Raw genomic sequence first — 19,753 nt, forward strand, 5'->3', positions numbered from 1 at the left:
GATTTGCAACCAATGAAGCTAATTTGAAAGTGCATTTCACCTCCAACATCAGCTGGGTGAATTCTTCATTACTGAGGAATGAAGGCTTCCAGTCTTGCTGAATATCACAGATTTCCGTTTGCGCTGAGACTTCTAAAAAAAAAAACATAAACTTTCATGTTAAAAGTCACCTTGGAATTAGAATTAACAAACAAAGCATGCTTATTTCTGTGTAATTTTTGTGTAAACTTCTGTGTCATGTAAAGAAGTCAGTATAAAGAAATATGTTACCCTGATTTCTAAGGACTAGGGACTTGGGATGTAATAGACTTAAAAAGGTCTCTGGATGTTTTCACACCCTTTTAATGAGGTTCAGGAGAAGAGCGCTCTACTCTCTGCATGGCTGGAGTGCCTGCCAGTAGCAAGCAGCACAAAGCCCTTGAATTTCTACAGGACAAAGTCCACCATCAGCAGTTGGGGGTTAGGTAGTTGTCACCTATGAAGGTAATGGAAACATCGACTGGGATGGTAGGACGAGTTCCTCAGCTGCCTCTTTATGGTCAAGGCAAAGCAAAACACTTTAGAGATCTGGGGTTTTCAAAATTCCAGAAACATCTTAGACTTGTAGTAAATGACCTACTGTGTAGTTTTCAGCATTTCCAGGTACTGAAGTACAACATGTTAGACAAATATATGTTACTTAGTGGCTTTTACAGCCAGAATTTATTCTTGTCAAACTTTTTCTAGATTTATCTATAATTTTCTTGTTATGGTGACTACCTTGTACTGAAGATGTTATTCACATTTGTAAATTTAGTAGTCATTGGAATACACAAAACTCCTTATGTACCCTAGTTCTCTTGCATTTTTGAAAGTGTATTTTTTATTGCTAAAATGTTCCTAATAATATTATTACAGAGAGATCAAATGCCATATCAGATATATTTGTTTTTCCTGCAGTTTATCCTCCATCTCAACCAGCATTTTGCTCCACTTTATGTAGTACGAGGTTTCTTTAGGGATTATTTTCTTGGTGCTCCCAAGATGGTTTCTTCTTCCAAGATTCTAAATGAACAAGCTATTTCTGCCACTGTGGCCAGAGGCTGCACAAGGTGAAATGCATCCTGGGAAGCAGAGGCAGTGTGCTACATGCAATTCTGGGCCAGTGTTCATTCCGGGGTGCCAGCCGAGGCAAGGAAGAGAGGGTGAAACTTTCATTTCCTCAAATGGTTGCCACAGTTTGACCACTTAGGAAAGAAATCTGCCAAAGCCATGTTAATAAATAAATGCCATAAAGGTCTCCCCCTTTCCCTAACACATAAACTCATCTGTAAAGTTCTTTTGACCATCAGGATCAAGTTGTAGATTAACTGTCCAGGAGAAGAGTCTTTCCAGGAGTCCAAAGTTGATTTAGACAATGGTTCATTCAACTTAGCAATAAAGGAAAATGAAAGACCCATTTCTTTTCTGTAAGTAACTTTTAGATCATTCAGTATGGCTTAGATACTTTCCAAACACCAGCATAAGAATACTGAGAGCAGCATTTTATTCACTTTGTATTTCAACAATTTGATTGTAATCCTTAGAAGTTAAGGCTCAATTCACAGCATATTAACTTTTTTAAATGTTTTCTTTTGAGAGAGAGACAGAGACCGAGACAGAGAGAGAATGAGTGGGGGAAGGGCAGAGAGAGAGGGAGACACAGAATCTGATCCAGGCTCTGAGCTGTCAGCACAGAGCCTGACGCAAGGCTCGAACCCACGAACCATGAGATCATGCTCTGAGCCGAAGTCGGATGCTTAACCAACTGAGCCATTCAGGTGCCCCATCAATTCACAGCATATTAAAAATGCGTGTGTGTGTGTGTGTGTGTGTGTGTGTGTGTGTGGGTGTGGGTGTGGGTGTGGGTGTCTATGTTAGATAAAATGTCTCAAGGCAAATAGAAAAATGTTAAACTGGGAAATAAAGTTCAGTGTTATAATCATGTCTCCATTGGCATTTGAGGTTCCAATATTAGAAGCTATAGGTGACAGGCAGGGTTAGCAAAGAGGTGTGGTCAAAGTAATTTCTAAATAGCAAGGGAAACAAAACCACCTGGGAGCATTTTGTTTTCAGGAAAACATTGCAATGAATATTTAAACCCCAAAATTCTACTATACTATAAGTTGTAGTTGTGCCCTAGAGTGCTCGCCTTCTAATTGTTCCTGTTATTCATGAAATAGGAGAAGTATGTCTTTGAGATATATGTAGTCAAAGCAAAGTCTTGGAAATGGGGTAAAAACTCTCTACTAAGCTGGGTTAACATTACCCTGTCCAACAAAGATGTTTCTCTTTTTTCTGCAGCTTCTTCACACAACCTCATTCCTTCTCCACTAAGGCAGACAAATTGAAGGGGCATGAATGAGGAACAGGATTTGATGTTGGAAGAAAATCCCATTAAATCAGCTTGAGATTCACACAAGAAAAGGAAAGCATGCAGGTCAGTCTGGCCCTGTAGAAGCAACATTTAGATGGGCATGGATAAGGCCGTGCGATACACTGCTATTTACATAATTTAGGGATTTATCTCTTTTTTTTAAAAATTTTTTTTTCAACGTTTATTTATTTTTGGGACAGAGAGAGACAGAGTATGAACGGGGGAGGGGCAGAGAGAGAGGGAGACACAGAATCGGAAACAGGCTCCAGGTTCTGAGCCATCAGCCCAGAGCCCGACGCGGGGCTCGAACTCACGGACCGCGAGATCGTGACCTGGCTGAAGTCGGACGCTTAACCGACTGCGCCACCCAGGCGTCCTGGGATTTATCTCTTAAAACAGATACTGATGATACAAAATTTATCTACAAAGAAACATGGTCAGGTTCTCAGTTTGATCTGGATTACTTCAAAGAGAATACATATGGATCAAGATTTATCTCCCAAGCTGAGAAAATGGGGATGCTTGAAAGATTATTGAGGAAAGAGTCATTATAAGTAATTATAACGACTACCTGGACCTAATCATCTTTTCTTACTTATCATGTGGTCTTGCTTTATCATGAAAGCAGAAAGCATGTCTAAATCCACGGTTCTTAACTCTGGCTGCACACTGGAATCACCTGAGGAGCTTTAAAAATACACATGCTTGTGCCTTACCCAGTAGTGTGCTAGTAAAAGGCTCTCTGTCCCTACAAATAAAAAAAAAAAAGCCCTCTGCCATTTCTGTGGTGTAAATACTCCCATGGTGGCTGATTCTAAGCTGTCAACTAGCTTGCAAAACTCCTGAAAATTTAATAATCATCTTTTGCAAGCCAGGATGAGCCAGCTCCAGCTCACCACTGGGGTTCCACCCTAGATGTTCTGATGTATTGGTCTCTGAGGTGAGACCTGGTTACATGTATTTTAAAAGCTCCTCAGGAGATTCTAATGGGCAGCCAAGGTTGAGAACCAGTAGTCTAAATGGCTGTGCTAATGGACAGCTATAGCACAGCTATGATACAAATATCTGTAAGAGCCCCATGAACTATGCCTTGTTGAAAAACAGTATGGTATAGTATTAAAAACTTGGGCTCTGGAGGCAGACTGCCTCATATAGATTCTCCATTATCATGGCTGGCTGACTCAGGTGACTGACCTAACGTCTCTGTGCCTCAGCTGTCTCATTTGTGAAATGATACTAACTTAGGGGAGCTGCTATGAAGCTCATTTGTATAACTATACAAGAGTCCTTACAACAATGCCTGCCTGGCTCATGGTGAGGACTGAGTAAATGCTGACCATGTTATTCTCTACCCTATTGCAGATGCCTGTGGAGTTCATGTCCATTTGGATTATAAGTGAAGTTATTGTTTGTTTTTGTTTTTGATTTAATCCAAATTTTGGTCCAACCACTGAATTCCTCCATAAAATCTACTATGGATTTTTTGGGGTTTTTTTTGAATATTATTGTATCACAAAGGATAAGATCCCGAGGTGATCCTGGTTGCATTTAAGGGGGCTGTACAAACCAGTCTTTAGTCTTATAAAAAAGGTGAGATGGATATGGGTGCTCCTGGTGTTAGGAGGCTGCATTTCTGTTGACTGATCTTTTCCAGATCCCAATTTGACAATTGGGTAATTCTGCAGCAGACAGAGCCCAGCATAAATGTCACACTGATGAACTTGATCCCAGCTGTCCTATTTAACAGCTGTCCTGCTTCTCAGTGGCACTGACCTAGTTTGAGTAATTTGCGCAAAATATCTCAGTAATCAAACCAACCTGCTATTTCACTTAGCTAAATCATTATTTAGGAAACATAACCATTCTGATTAAATTATTGGGGCAATCGAATACTGCTGCAACACTTTATTCCAATCCTGCTTGATTGTTCTTCCCTGACTTTTAGCAAAAGCAATTAACATACTCTTTACACTCCCCTGGGCAGCTTTGGAAAAAAAAAAGAAGGAGGATGTATCATTACTGTCATATTTTTAATAGGTATATACAATTATTAAAGAAATAATAAAAGAACAGCAAGTATAATGAAACTTTCTAATGTCCTAGCTGTGCCCTCTTCCATGAAATCATCTTGTCTAGGAAAATGTTCAGTGAAAGAGAAGCATCACTGTAAGCACAGAAGAACTGTAATTATCTCCTCAATAACCTGACATTTCTGACTTTATTATTTTTGGTGTCATGGTTAAGGAAAAAAAGAATTCTGCTCTTTTTGCTTGTTAATATCTACTGAACCCTCTTAACTCCTCCAATTTTTTGGTACCATCCATAGGTGAGCAGCAGGGCAGGGTGGTCAGTGCTAAGAGGTAAAATGGTTTAAAGGAAAAAGGTAAAAGGGAGAGAAGGTTATTTGAGAAAGACATAAGGTCAAGGACAGATTCAAGTGGTAACTTCATATAATAGAATAGCATATACCAATGAAAACGAACCAGTCACAACACTGGAAGAACACAGATTAACCTCTTAAACATCATGTTCATAATGTATGATTCCATCTGAATAAGGTCCTAACAGCCAATCTCTAGTATTAGAAGTCAGAACAGAGATTACCTCTGGGGAAAGCAGAGGTAGATAGGAAGGAAGGGCCATCTTTTGGGGAAGCTTGTATTTACTGACCTGGGTTCCTAGTTGTGTTCACTAATAAGCAGTGTGATAAGTAATTCAATTGTACAGTTATGATTTGTATATTTTCTGTAAGTGTTAAAAATTTTTTTTAAAAAAGAAAGGAACGCTGGGATAACTGGATATCTACATGCAAAAGGATGAATTTCAACACCCTATCTTATTCCATATACAAAAAATAACTCAAAATGAATCAAATACTCAAATGCTCACCCTGTAGCTTGTATACTTGAGGCTTTATCTATGGTTTAAAACTATAAACTCTTAGGAGAAAACATTGGTGGTGTAAATGTTCATATCCTTAGACAATGATTTCTTAGGATACCTAAGGCACACAAAACCAACAACAACAAAAAGATAACTAGACTTCAAACTTAGAAACTTTTGTAAAAGGACATCTGTAAGAAAGTGAAAGGCAACCCATGGAATGGGAAAAATGTTTGCAAATTATATACATCTGATGAGGGTCTAGTATCCAGAATATATGAAGAACTCTTACAACCCAACAAAAAAAGATAAATACTCCAATTACAAAAGGTAAGTAGGGGCGCCTGGGTGGCTCAGTCGGTTAAGTGTCTGACTTTGGCTCAGGTCATGATCTCACAGTTCATGAGTTCGAGCCCCATGTTGGGCTCTGTGCTGACAGCTCAGAGCCTGGAGCTGCTTCAGATTCTGTGTCTCCCTCTTTCTCTGCCCCTCCCCTGCTCATGCTCTGCCCCTCTCTCTCAAAAATAAATAATAAAACATTAAAAAAAAGATAAGTAATCAACAAAGGATTTGAATAGACATTTCTCTAAAGAAGGATCTATAAATGGCCAATAAGTTCATGAAAAGCTGAACATCATTAATCTTTAGGGAAATGCAAACCAAAACCATAATGAGATATTGCTTCATACTCACTAGGAAGGCTATAATAAACACACCACACCACACCCACACCCACACCCACAACCAGACAATATCGTGTTGGTGAGGATGTGGAGAAACTGACACCCTCACACACTGCTGCTGAGAGTATGAAATTGTTGCAGAAAACAGTTCGGCAGTTCCCTGAGTTACCACTGGACCCAACAATTCTAATTCTAGATATATATCCAAGACAACTGAAAACATATATCCACACAGAAATTTGTACACGAAGGTCCACAGACAGCAGTATTGTTCATAACAGCCAAAGAGTGGAAACAACACAAAACCCTCAACTGATAAATGGATAAGCAAAATGTGGTATATCCATACAATTGGTATTGTTTGGCCATAAAGTGGAGTGAAATTACTGACACTTGCTAAACTATGGATGCTAAGTCAAAGAAGCCAGAAACAAAAGACCACATATTGGAGGACTCCATCTGTACGAAATACCTAGAATATACAGAGACAAAGTAGGTTAGTGGTTGTCAGGACTTGGAGGGAGGGGAGATGGGGAGTGGCTGCTTTATGGGATGACAAAATTAGTGTTAATGGTTGCACAGCCCTTTGAATAGACTAAAACCACTGAATTATAAACTTTAAAATGGTGACTTTTATGGCATATGAATTATATTTTTTAAAAAAAGTATTTGACTATAAGTAAATTACTATTCTTTTCATGGTGTAGCTCAGAAGGCCAAAGAGTTCAGGGCCATGGCAGAGGTGGTTGGAGAAACCAGTACATTCCCGTCCAGTGGAAAATGAATTCTTGGGCATTGCATCTCTTCAGGGCTGAATGAAAAATGCTTGCTGCAGCCATTTTTAAATCAAGACATTCCCACTGTTAACACCACTCCATTTGGGCTGGGTGCTACCTGAGGCGGCTCTGGGTTCTCTCCTCTGGCTAGTAAAGCAATTTGGGAGGTAAGTGTCCTCTCCCAAACCTGCTGGAGGTGGGATATTAAAGAAGGTGGAGTGCCTTTGCAAGAGGAAGCCTGTGACTGATGAGATCGGGCTTTGCCGGAACCAAGCAGAAGACCAGCTTGATGAAGTCATCGTCAAATGAAAGGACAGGAATGGGATAAAAATGGAGAGAGGCGTAACCTTTACCATTGTGTTTCTGTAAAAATCCAATGACCTTTTCCAGCACGGTGGTTTTGTCCATTTTCCGCGTGTTGCCAGGGAGCATGGAGCTAAGCTCTTTGATGAGAACATTGAACTGGTCCCGACGCTTCTTCTCAGACTTGTTTCGAGAAGCTCTGTAAGCACAGAACACACAGGTTACTAGAACATTCCACATCATAAAGGCTTTATTATGAAATAGAAGTATTTTCTATCAGAGTGTGTTCTGTTGTGATCATCTGATCAGAACCCTTTCAGGGAAAGTAACATTTGCCACATTTTGGCGTTGACTAATGGGGACAGAAAAATGTTTTGCTAGACTCTTGGCCACAAAGACAGACAGTGTTAATAAGTAAGTTCTGACTCAGATGCGAAATCTTACACAGATTAGCTCTGTTGCCAGATGCTGCTCACTCTGACTTCATGGAGCTTTAACCTTCAGAGAGCAAATGACATGCTGTGTACATGGCTGCAGCCCAGAGGGTTTTGCTCTGATAGCCCTTCCTTAGGCTTTAACTATAGCCCCTCCAACCCAGAGCACCCAGCCCTTGGCACTGAGTTCCAAGGGCAAACCAAATTCCCTGAGTGTCTGGCAGGGAGCCAGTGCCACACAGGGCATATGTCCTGGCCTCTGCCCCAGAACTCGTCATCCTGTTGGGGAGACGAAGCATAACCATCTGCAAGCCATGCTCGACCCAGGGCCAACGTGTGACAGAGAACGCATATGGCTGTCAAGCTGCTAAGAGCAGATGAACCCTTTTAAAGATGACATAGAGGAGCCTTAAATGAATATCACTAAGTGGAAGAAGCCAATCTGAAAAGGCTACATACTGTATGATTCCAACTATATGACATTCTGGAAAAGGCAAAACTATGGAGACAGTAAAAAGATCAGTGGCTGCCAGGGGTTGAGGTGGGGATGGATGAATAGGTGGAGCACAGAGGACCTTAGGGCAGCAAAACTACTCTGTATGATATTATAATGGTGGATCCTCATCATTATACATTTGTCCAAACCCACAGAACGTACACCACCAAGAGCGCTAATGTAATCTGTGGACTCTGGGTGATAATGATGTGTCGACATAAGGTTCATCCATTGGAACAAATGTAGCACTCTGGTGGGGGATGCTGATTACAGGGAGGCTGCCCATATGTAGGGACGGGGGATATATGGGAAACCTCTGTATCTTCTGCTCTATTTTTCTCCACTCTTTCTGTGAACAACTACTCCAAAAACAATAAAGTCTATTTAAAAAATGACACGCTACACTGCACAATCTATACAGAGAACAAAGTAGAGTCCTTCGGCTTGAGAGGAGGGGACCTCTGAGGAGGCCTGGGAACCTCAGGAACTGGAAGAGGAAAACGTGGCTCTAGGGGCCACTCTCCTAGATGGCTAAACAAGGAGCACGTGCCACAGGAAGCCTGCCCTCACCCTGAGGAGGTCTGGGAAACAGCACTGCTCTAGAAGACTTGATCTTTAATGACATGCCACAGACCCAGGGGCTGGATCTCAGCCCCACGGGACTAGCTCCTCATCAACAGTCACCTTAGTCAAAGGTGAGCCAGAGCTGGGAGAGCTGACCAACCTTTTTCAACTCACCCAGGGTGGGCTTGTTCCACAAAGTCGGCTCCCTGAGAGAGCGGGAGCCACAGTGGCAGGGCCCGTTAAACATGGTCTACTTGCTCTACGTACCCTGGGGTCTGGCATCAAGATGCCCAGGACGGCTGATCACTTATCAGGAGGCTGTTGGCCAGCATGAAGTCAGGACTGGGTGCTGGTAGCTTGTGACAATTCAGCAAGTTCCCATCAGGGGAACTGGCATCCCTTGGGGTAGGTATCCACATCTACAGGTATCAATGTCAATAATGATTCTGCCTTGTAAACACAGGGACATGATGAAAATATCCTTTTCTTAGATGCCACGATGGCCATAACCACTCTGCTTGCCTCTGCCTGAAGACACATGACCTGCCTTTATTTCAACACACCTGTTTACAAACCATCCTTTGCTGATAATATCTTGGTTTGGGCTCCTTTCTGATAACACCTGAGGCAATTCTTTAAAGCTCACTTCTCAAGTGTGTGGTCACTACCCATATGTAAGGATCTCTTCCTTTTCCTGACTTTTCCCTCATTCCTATCCTTGGATAGGGGTTTCTACAAAGGCCTCATTCCTAACCAAGTAACTGCCCTCACATGTGTTCTCAGAGTTGCAGACTGAATGCAGGTGTCCAAGGAAGACCCTAAGGTGCCTTTTGCTAGTCTAGGGTAAAAAGCCTAATGTTCAAACACATGGGAGAGAAGAAAGGAACCTTTCAACTTTCTGAGTGACTGTCTATGCATTATAAATAATTTTTTGGCCTAGATTTTAAGAGTGACATGCAGCCTCCTTAGCCAAAAAAAGCTCTGTTCCTGTCCTAGTTTGCCCATTATAAATTATTTGTGAGCCGATAACACCCAGCTCATTATTACTCTGTTCTCTTCTTCAATGGGTGTAATGACAACCAACATGGCCTGGCAGAGAATACGATGAAGGCTTATATCATTAGTGACAGAAACACAAGCTTGTTTCCGTCAGCCTCCGCCTGGGACACACTATGGTGCCCACTGGAAATCGGTCAATGTCAGCTGGATCTGCAGCTCTGAGGCAAGAGAAAGAAAATGAGCCTCGAATGACCTTATTTCCAATAAGGAAGTCAGCTTGGCAGGCCCCGAGACACCACACATAAGGCACTGGCGCAACCAGCTGAAAGACACTTAATCAGCCTCTGGGTTTGTTTTTTCTTTTTTACATCATTATTTACATTAAACAAAATTCACCCATTTTAAGTGTCTGGTTTGATGAAGTTTGGTAATTGTGTAACCACCACCGAAACCCAGAGACAGAATGGTTCCCTCATCCTGAAAGGTATTCTCCTCCAACTTGCTGATGTCCCCCTTGATGACAGCCACAGGAAGCCACTGATCTGTTGTCAGTTTAGTTTTGCCATGTTTAGAATTTCATACAAATAGAATCAGAGAGCATATAGTCTCTAACGTACATGGAGCATTAAGTTTTTGAGATCCATCCATGTTGTTGCACACATTAATATTTCATTCCTTTTGATGGCTGACTAGTATTCCATTGGGTTGTTTCCAGTTCGGGGGTATTGAGAAGAATGCTGCTGTGAGCAGTCACATCCATGTCTTTGTGTAGACATAGGCACACATTTCTCTTGGGTAAATACATAGGTGTGAAATTGCTAATTCCTATTATAAGTATATATATGTTTACCGGTTCACTGTTATAAGATACCGCCATATTGTTATGTCAAGTGGCTGTACTGTGCCTGCATTTCCACCAGCAATTTATGCTTCACATGCCTGTCAACATGTGGTATTGTCTGTCTCTTCTTCCTTTAGGCATTGTAATGTTTCCGCATTGTGGTTTTAGGTTGCATTTTTCTGATGACTAATGATGTTGGACACCCTTTCACATGCTTACTGTTGTTTCATATATTTTCTTTTGTAAAATGTCTGTTCAAATCTTCTGCCCATTTTTCAGTTGGGGTGTTTCTCTTCATATTGGATTTAAGAGGGAGGAGAGGGAGAGGGAGAGAAAGAGAGAGAGAGAGAGGGGGAGAGAGAAAGGCTGGAAGGGAAGGTGTGTGTGTGTGTGTGTGTGTTAAATATACATTGATACAAACCTGACCCTTTGGTTTGAATGAAGGGCTCAAAAAGCCCCCAAGTTATATTTCCTAGTGTCCCTCAAGGGATGTTGGTTACACAGATAACCTTTGCTGGGTACTTACTATGTAACAGGCACTATTTTAAGTGCTTCACATATATTAATCCTCATGATGGCCCTTTAAGATAGATACTATTATCCCCATTTCACAGATGAAGCAGCTGAGGCACTGAGAGGTTGTGTGACTCACTGAAGTCACATGAGTAGGCAGTGGTGGAGCAGGCTGGCTTGGATGCCCATGCCGTGAAGTGCTGCACTCTCCTGTTCCCTTCCACAACTCCCTCCAGAACCACCGTGAAGGTATGTGTTATGGAGCTTTGTACCAGTGCTCTGGAAGCACAGGACTAAGAGTGATGAATTCTGGCTGCTTGAGGTTATAGCACAGAAACAAAACACATTCTGCAGAAAAATGGCATTTCATGCTAGTAGGATAATGGTATTTGTGTTCAGGGAAGAATGCTGCAGAAAAACAACTAAAAACAGCCAACTAAAAGAAGCTTAGAGTCTAGAGGAAGAGATGGATTTCACACATCAGGTACAACATGATAAGGGCTAGATGACAAGTTTAGACAAATTGCCAAGGGAGTTCACAAAGGAAGGAGATCAGCCATGTGAGGTGGTGAGGGGAGCCCTCAGGGAGGGGGCTGCATGCAAGGTGGCCTTGAGGGGTGGGCAGGCAGGCGGTGGGAAGACAGCGCAGGAAGAGCTGACTGGCCAGGTTTAACAGGACAGTTGGGGACATGTGAGAAAGTGAAGTGAGAGAGAGGACAAGAAGAGTGAGGTCAACCACAGTCTCAAATGCCAGTACAGGCAATCTGGTCTTGGCTTTTGGATGAATCCAGGACAGGGTACTGATGGACAGTCTGGGGGAGGGAAATGGTTAAGAAACCGAGGAAAGGGGGAAAGGGACCCCAGCTCAGGGGGAAGTGAGCAGAGACAGGAAGGAGAGGTGAGGCTGGTCAGCCACAGTACTGTGCCTTACATGGCTAGGGACTCTGCTCCCTGAATTGGGCACTAACCAGACCCACGATGTGGAGCATGGGGGAGAATGTGGGGGTCAGAGGCAAAGGAATTTCACCTGAATTTCATTTGTCTATGAGAAAGTAACACTGATGATACATATCTTTAAGATTATTACTCTTAAAATGAACATACGGTAAACAACATTTTCTTTTGGGCACAGTTCTATAAATTTTTGCATGTGTATAAATTCATGTAACCATCATCATGACCCAGAGACAGAAGAGTGCCCTCTAAAGCTCCTTCATTCTCTCCATGCCTGTTAACCAATGGCAAGCCTTGTTCTGTGTTCCATCACTATGCTCCCTTGTGGAAAATGTCATAGAGATACAATCATACAGCATGTAACCCCTGAGCCTGGCTTCTTCTACCCACAGAATGCCTTTGAGACTCATTCAAGTCATGGTGCCTATCAGTACCTTGCCCCTTCTTAGTGCTGAGCAGTTTTTTTATTGTATGGATGTCCCACAGCTGGTTTATCCATTTACCTGCAAAGGAAATTCAGGTTGTTTCCCACTTTTGGTGATTATGAAGAGAGCTGTTGTATGCATTTGTGTACAGGTTTTTGTGTGAACACAAGGTTTTAGCCCTCTGAAGTAAGTAACCTGGATCATATGGAAATTGTATGTGCAACTTCATAAACTGCCAAACTGTTTTCCAGAGTGGCCCTACCATCCTACCTTCTCACCAGTCCTATAGGAGTGAACCAGATGTTCTACGTCCTTAAGGGGAGTTAGTATTGTCAGTACTTTAAAATTTACCTAATCTAAGACATGTGCAGTATTATCTCACTGGGGCTTAAATTTGCATTTATCTAATGGCTAATGATGTTCTACATCTTTTCATGTACATTTTTTTTTTTGCCATCTTATATCTTCTTTGGTGAAGCATTTGTTCATGTCTTTTGCCAATTTTTAAACTTTTTTAATGTTTATTTATTTTTGAGAGAGAGAGAGAGAGAGAGGGCAGGGGAGGAGCAGAGAGTGAGGGAGACAGAAGATCCAAAGAGGGCTCTGCACTGACAGCAGAGAGCCTGATGTGGGGCTTGAACTCATGAACCATGAGATCATGACCTGAGTTGAAGTCAGAAGCTTAACCGACTGACCACCCAGACATTCTGCTCGTTTTTAAACTGGGCCTTTTATATCCTTACTGTTGAGTGTTAAGCATCCTTTATATGTTCCGACACAAGTCCTTTGTCCGACATATGATTTGTCTGTATTTTCTCACTGCTCACCTTTTTATTCTCTTAATGGTGTCTCTCACAAAGTTTCTCATTTTCATGAAGTCCAAGTTAGCAATTTTTTTCCTTTTGTGGATTGTGCTTTTGTTGTCAGGTCTGGGAACCCTCTGCCCAAACTCAGACCAGAAATTTACTCCTGTGTTTTTTTTTTCCAGGAGTTTTACACATTCCACATTTCACAATCCATTTTGAGTTAGTTATTTTTATAACCTATAAGGTTTAGGTTGAAGTTTATTTGTTGTATATGGATGTCCAATAGTTCCAGCACCATTGAAGACAAGACATTCCTACATGGGATTATTGTTGCACCTTTGTAAAAAAATCAGTTGGTCATATTTATGTAGGTCAATTTCTGGGTTCTCTATACTCTCTATTCTGTCTCACTGACTATGGATCTATTCCTCCACCAATGCCATGCTGTCTCAATTACTGTAGTTTTATAATAAGCCTTAAAATTGGATCATGTGATTCCTCCTTTATTCTTCTTTTTCAAAATTATTTTGACTATTCTAGTTTCTCTGTCTTTCCATTATAATTTATAATCAACTTGTCTATATCTACAGAGTTCTACCAGGATTTTGATTGAAATTGCTTTCAATTTTTTTAATGTTTACTTATTTTTGAGAGAGACAGACAGAGCACGAATGTGGGAGGGGCAGAGAGGGAGCGAGACACAGAATCTGAAGCAGGCTCCAGGCTCTGAGCTGTCAGCACAGAGCCCGACGCGGGGCTCGAACTCACAAACTGCGAGATCATGACCTGAGCCGAAGTCAGACGCCCAACTGACTGAGCCACACAGGCACCCCTTGATTGAAATTGCTTTAAATCTATGGACCAATTTGTGGAAATTTTGCATTTTTACTCTTTTGAGTCTTCTAGTCATAAACACAATATATTTTTCTATTTATTTAGGTTTTCCCTGATTTCTTCATGAGCATTTTGCAATTTTCACACATATATCCCATATATAAATTTACACCTAACTATTTCATTCTTTTGGATTGATTACAAGTGGCATGGTATTTTTAATATTAGTTTCTAATAGTTCAGTGCTAGCCGACAGAAAGATGATTTGTGTGCTGACCTTGTGTATCCTGTCACCTTACTAAATTTGTTTATTAATTATAGAAGTTTTATATTTCTTTGTTTTGATAAATCTCTTGGGATGTTCTATATATACAAACATGGTATCTGTGAATAGGTTAGTATTATTTCCTTTTCTCCAATCAACATGACTTTGCTTTCTTTTTCTGTCCTACTGCTCTATGATATTGAATAGGAGTGATGACAGCAGATACCTTTGTCTTATTCCCCACCTTAGGGGGAATATGTTCAGTTTTTTGCCAATAAGTATATTAGCTAATGGTTTTATGCAAATGCCCTTTATCCAGTTTAGGGAAATTCTCTCCTATTCCTAGTTCGCTGAGTTTATATCATAAATAAAAGTTGAATTCTGTCAAACCCCTGTCAAAACCCTGTATTCATGTAATATGATCATGTGGTTTTGGTTTTTCTTCTTTAGCTTGCTAACTTGGTGGATTATAATGACTGGTTTTTGAATACTGAACAGCCTTGCAATCCTTGGATAAAATTCCACTTGGTCATGATGTAGTTTATATATATGTGTACATGATGTATATATCACACACACACATATACAACTTGCTAAAGTTTTATTGAGGATTTTTACATCTGTGTTTATGAAGGATATTGGTCTGTAGTTTTCTTTTCTTGTACTATTTTTTTTCTGGGTAATGCTTGTCTCATAAATAAGTTGGGAAGTATTTCCTTCCCTTAACTTTTTGGAAGGGACTGTGTAGAATTGGTGATATTTTTTCTTTTAATGTTTGGCAGAAGTTATCAGTGGAACCATCTGGGTCTGAAATTCCTTTTTTCAGAAGACTTTTAACTACACATTCAATTTCTTTATTAATTATAGGACACTTCAAGATTTCTATTTCATCTTGTAGGAGTTTTCATAGCTTCTGGTTTTTGAGTAATTGGTACCTCTCATCTAATTTGTCAAATTTACATGGATACAGTTGTTTATAGCATTCTCATGGTCTTTTAATGTCTTTTTAAATGTCTGAAGGGTGTGTAATAATATCTCCTTTTTTAGTCCTGCTATTGGTAATTTGTGGCTTTTTTTTTTTTTTTGGTCATATTTGCAAAAGGCTTACCAATTTTATTGATTTTTTTAAAATTACCTTTTGGGTTTTCTCTATTATATTTCTGCTTTCAATCTTATTGATTTCTGCTCTCACATCTATAATTTCCACTCTTCTTTTTGCTTTGAATTTATTTTGCTCTACTGTTTATAGTTTCATAAGATGGAAGCTTAGTTATTGATTTGAGACTTTTCTCTTTCCTACTATAATCATTTAATGCTATAGATTTCCCTCTAAGCACTGCTTTCACTGAAACCCACAAGTTTTGGTATGTTGTATTTTTTATTTTTGTTCAGTTCTAAAATTCTTTGAGACTTCCCTTTAACCTTTGAATTACTTAGGAACCAAACTGTTTAACTTCCAAGTTTTAGAGATATTGTTCCCGCCATCTTTCTGTTTGCAATTTACTTTTGGTTCATTTAGACTTGTTTACATTTATTTTATAAAGCAGAATTTGGTTAGGGAATGTTCAATGGGTACTTGAAAACAGTGTGTATTCTATTGGTAGGTGGAGTATTCTATAAATGTCAATGGTGTTTTGGTGTTTTTAAATTCTTCTATACCCTTGCTGACTTTCTCTCTACTAGTTCTATTCCTGAGATAAGCATATTAAAGACTCAGTAAACTTCTTTAGGTTGTGCTTCATGTATTTTGAAGCTCAGTTGTTAGGTGTATACACATTTAGAATTGCTATGTGTTCTTGGTAAATTGACTAGTATTACGTACTGTCACTATTCCTGGAAATTTTCTTTGCTTTGCAATCTACTTTATTTTACATTAATATAGTCACTCTGGCTTTCTTTTTATTAATGTTTTGTGGTATATCATTTTCCACAGTTTTACTTTGAACCTACTTATATCATCATATTTGAAGTGAATACCTTGTGGACAGCATATAGTTAAGTCATTAAAAAAATTCATTCTGACAATCTCTCTTAGTTGGCATGTTTAGACCATTTACATTTAATATAATTATAAGTTTGGATTTAGGTATATCATTTTGCCATCTGTTTTCTGTTTTGTTTTGGTTTTTTTTCATTTTTTGTTGTTGTTCCTATTTCTTCTATCCTGTTTTCTTTTGGGTTGTTTAAACATTTTTAATATTTCATTTTAATTTATCTATTATATTTTTATTTACTATAGTTCCTTGTATAGTGCTCAGTAATTACTCTTTGGATTATAATATAAAAATTATCTTTTCAGAACCTACTTATAATATTTTACCATTTAAAGTGGAATGTAGAAACTTTTTTCCATATAGTTCTCTATATCCTCCCTTCCTTTATGATGTAGTCATCTTGTGCCCTACATCTACATACAGTGAATCAGATCAGATTATGTTATTTTCCCCCAAATGTCAGACTATTCATTCTATGTAGCCAGATATTTACCATTTCTCTTCTTCCTTTATATCTCATATTCCAAGTTTCTATCTGGTATCATTTCCTTTCTATTATAACAACTTCCTTTAGCAATTCTTTCAGAGAAGGTCTGTTGATAAGAAACTTTCTTAGTTTTTTTTGTCTTGTTTTGTTTTGCTTTTTTTAACTTGAGAATGTCTTCACTTACCTTCATCTCTGAAGGATATTTTTATTGGACATAGAATTCTGGGCTAATGGTTCTTCTCTTTCAACTTTTAAAAAACATTGTGTCACTTCTAGATAGATGGCTTCCATAGTTTCTGATAAGAAATTCATGGTGCTATCTAGATTTATCCCATGTGGCTGGTCTTGGATGTCGGGTGGTGGTCTATCCTGCAGTTCAGTCTGAAAGTCTACGGTATACTACTTAAGGTCAGACCTGTGCATATTTAGATTGGTGGGGAGCTCAGGATCTCATAACCTTCTTTATATGTTCATTTTCCTGAGCTCCTTCCTCTCATATCTCTGCCCAGTACTTTTTGGTTCCCAAGGCTCCCTTTTAGTTCCTCTGGCCAGAAAGCTGGTTCTTTGCTTTATTCTGCTTTGCCTCACACTTCCCACATGTGCACCTTCATTTGGGGCCATGCAGTAGGAAAATAGAAAGGAAGAAAAAAACAACAGGGTTTCATCCCATCCTCTTAGAATATAGTTCCTCTGCTCAGAGAGATAGATTCCTTTCCCTCGACATTTTAAATTTCCTATGGGCCCATGTTGTTGTTGCTGTTGCTACTGTTGCTGCTGCTATCACAGGATTGCTAACAGGGTACAAGGATATGGAGAAAAAAACAAAAGAGGGCAGATTTCCCCTCACTCAATCTGAGCTTAGAGACCCTGATCCTGTCCTGCATGTAGAGGGCTTCTCTGTGTCCTCTCTTTGTCAGCACAGATGCCCACTTCTGGGTTTTGGCTGCATTGAGTCTAGGCTAGGGGGTACTAGAGGGAAGAAAATGCCAGTTCAGTAGTACTTCAAATTTTGATACTTTTCCAATCTGCCTCCTACTACATACTTCCAGGGTCCTCAATTAGCTGTTACATACATTTTGCCAAGGTTTTAGAACTGTATTCAGTGTGGTGGACAGGATGGAGTAGGCTGACTCCATCTTACCCAGTTCAGAATGTCCATATATCTTTTCATACTTTTTTAGTGAGTATGTAAACGATCCATAGAAATCAAAAGGTGGGAACATAGAATCTGAAGTCCTGATGGCAGGATCTGTAAAGAAGATTCTTTTACAGGAAAGTATATAGGGGAGAGCTGGACAATAGTCATAATAGACTCTTAAGGAAACATATTTCTGGGTGGCTTTTGGAAAACAAGGAGGATTACAGATTAATTGGGTAGGTCCTTCCCTTGGCATGAGTGTATCACTTTGATGTGATCTAGAATTTAAAAAGTATCAAAAGGAAACTATACTGCATATCAACATGGAGTTTATTAAGCTAATAAAACTACTCTCCCTACTGACTGAGATAAATTTGGGCACCCATACTGGTCTAGCTAGGGCACATGGGGTGAGAGGCAGAGGTGTAGGCTCCCAGACCTCTGGAATTCCACAGGAGGGTTGTACTTGCATTTCAGGATCTAAGTGAGATTTAACACAGCCACTGGCATTCTTATAAGATGACAGTGCTTATGGTATTGCAGGGGGACTCAAGGAAGGAGAGGCATTACACAAAGGGAGGTGGGATAGGACCATGGTTCCAAGGTCAAGTGTTGTGGAGGGGGGTTGAGCATATATGCACATGTACACACACAAACACACCCCTCTTGTATTTCTCCAATAAGTGGTACCTTGAGTGCCCTTTTATTGGGGGATTTCATGAAATAGATGCATATTATATAAACCATACTCAATGCTTCTCTCTTTTTCTTCTTGGAGAGGAGATGATCACAGGGTGTGCACACTTAGTGAGCAAGACTGGGCTTTACACTCAACTACTCAAGAGGCATAGCTATAGCTGAGATGGGGATCAGGTCCTTCTGAGAAACCTGTGGCATAGACCAAGAAGAAAGATGCTCATCTCCCATCCTTCTAGGAGAGGCTCCCATGGCAGGAATGGGGAGTTTGAGCATGTAGGTGAATGTGTCCTCAGTCCTCTCTAAATTCACAAGGGTACATGACAGTGATGCAGGTGCATTTTATATGTCACCAAAAATCCTGTGTTTCCCTAAGGGGAAGAAATTAAAAATCATTGTATCAGAACTCCTGATTGGTGAGCTAGATCAGGAATAAAGATCAAATCAGTGGAAAAGGGGGGAAAAAAGTACTATAATGAGCGGACTCTTCCTTTTAATCTACTTCATGTGCAGACAGGTCTCGCTGGTGGCATCTGCTGCTTACACCTCTCCAGCATCCAGTGAGAAACTATCCTTAACACCTGACATACTTCCATACTAGGATCTCTTCCTGATGTTTAATCCCAAGGTATCCATCTTTTAAATTAGCCCCAATAAGTCTAGTTTTATTAACTGAGTAGATAGAACATGCTGATGAGGGAAAATCGAAGATGCTCTCTGAATCACATGCAGTTGGCCACATGAAATACAAACTGAAAAAATCAAATGCTACCCAATACAGTTGGACAGCAGTGGCCAGAACTGGTGACGGAAGCACCAGTGGGCTTCCCCTGCTGGAACTCCATGAAGTTCCATGAAGTATGCAGTAAGTCTGGAAGTATGTAGTTCCATGAAGAACGGCTTTTTCCCATAGAGGGTCTCCATGGTGAGGAGCTAAAGACATTTTATGAAGCATATTGTTTTCACACTTACAGCTACCCCTGGAAGTTGAAGAGTGGTTGGGGTAGCAGAGAACTGGGATGATACAGCTTAGCCGGAGGAACCTTAGACCAGTTACCAGAAGATATGAGTCCTCATCCTGGTTCTGCTACCTATGCCAAGAGAGAGAGTGGGCAAGGGATTTCCACCTCCATGGACCTTGGCTTCCTCTTACAGAATAGTGGGGACACTGATAAGGTGATTTCAAGCTGGAGAATTAAAAATTGTCTGAAATTCACTCCCCCCATTAAAAGGTGAGTTCTAATTCCCCTCCCGTTGAGTGCGGGCT

At 40.2% G+C, this 19,753-nt stretch overlaps 1 protein-coding gene across 1 annotated transcript in view; it reads right to left on the reverse strand.

Annotated features, from left to right (window-relative positions):
- The window catches only part of NPAS2 (neuronal PAS domain protein 2), a 77,494-nt gene extending 58,084 nt beyond the window's left edge, over window positions 1-19,410 (reverse strand). The window contains exons 1-3 of the mRNA XM_047069177.1: window positions 19,259-19,410; window positions 7,091-7,239; window positions 41-132 (exon numbers count right to left, since the gene is read on the reverse strand). Of these exons, the coding sequence (XP_046925133.1) occupies window positions 41-132; window positions 7,091-7,239; window positions 19,259-19,410 (393 nt within the window). The remainder of the gene's footprint in view (window positions 1-40; window positions 133-7,090; window positions 7,240-19,258) is intronic.
- Window positions 19,411-19,753: the final 343 nt, after the last annotated feature.

This window comes from Lynx rufus, unplaced genomic scaffold (genome assembly GCF_022079265.1).
Source record: "Lynx rufus isolate CCGP_SWC_20201006 ecotype Redwood Valley unplaced genomic scaffold, mLynRuf1.p SCAF_8, whole genome shotgun sequence".
Lineage (NCBI taxonomy): Eukaryota > Metazoa > Chordata > Mammalia > Carnivora > Felidae > Lynx > Lynx rufus.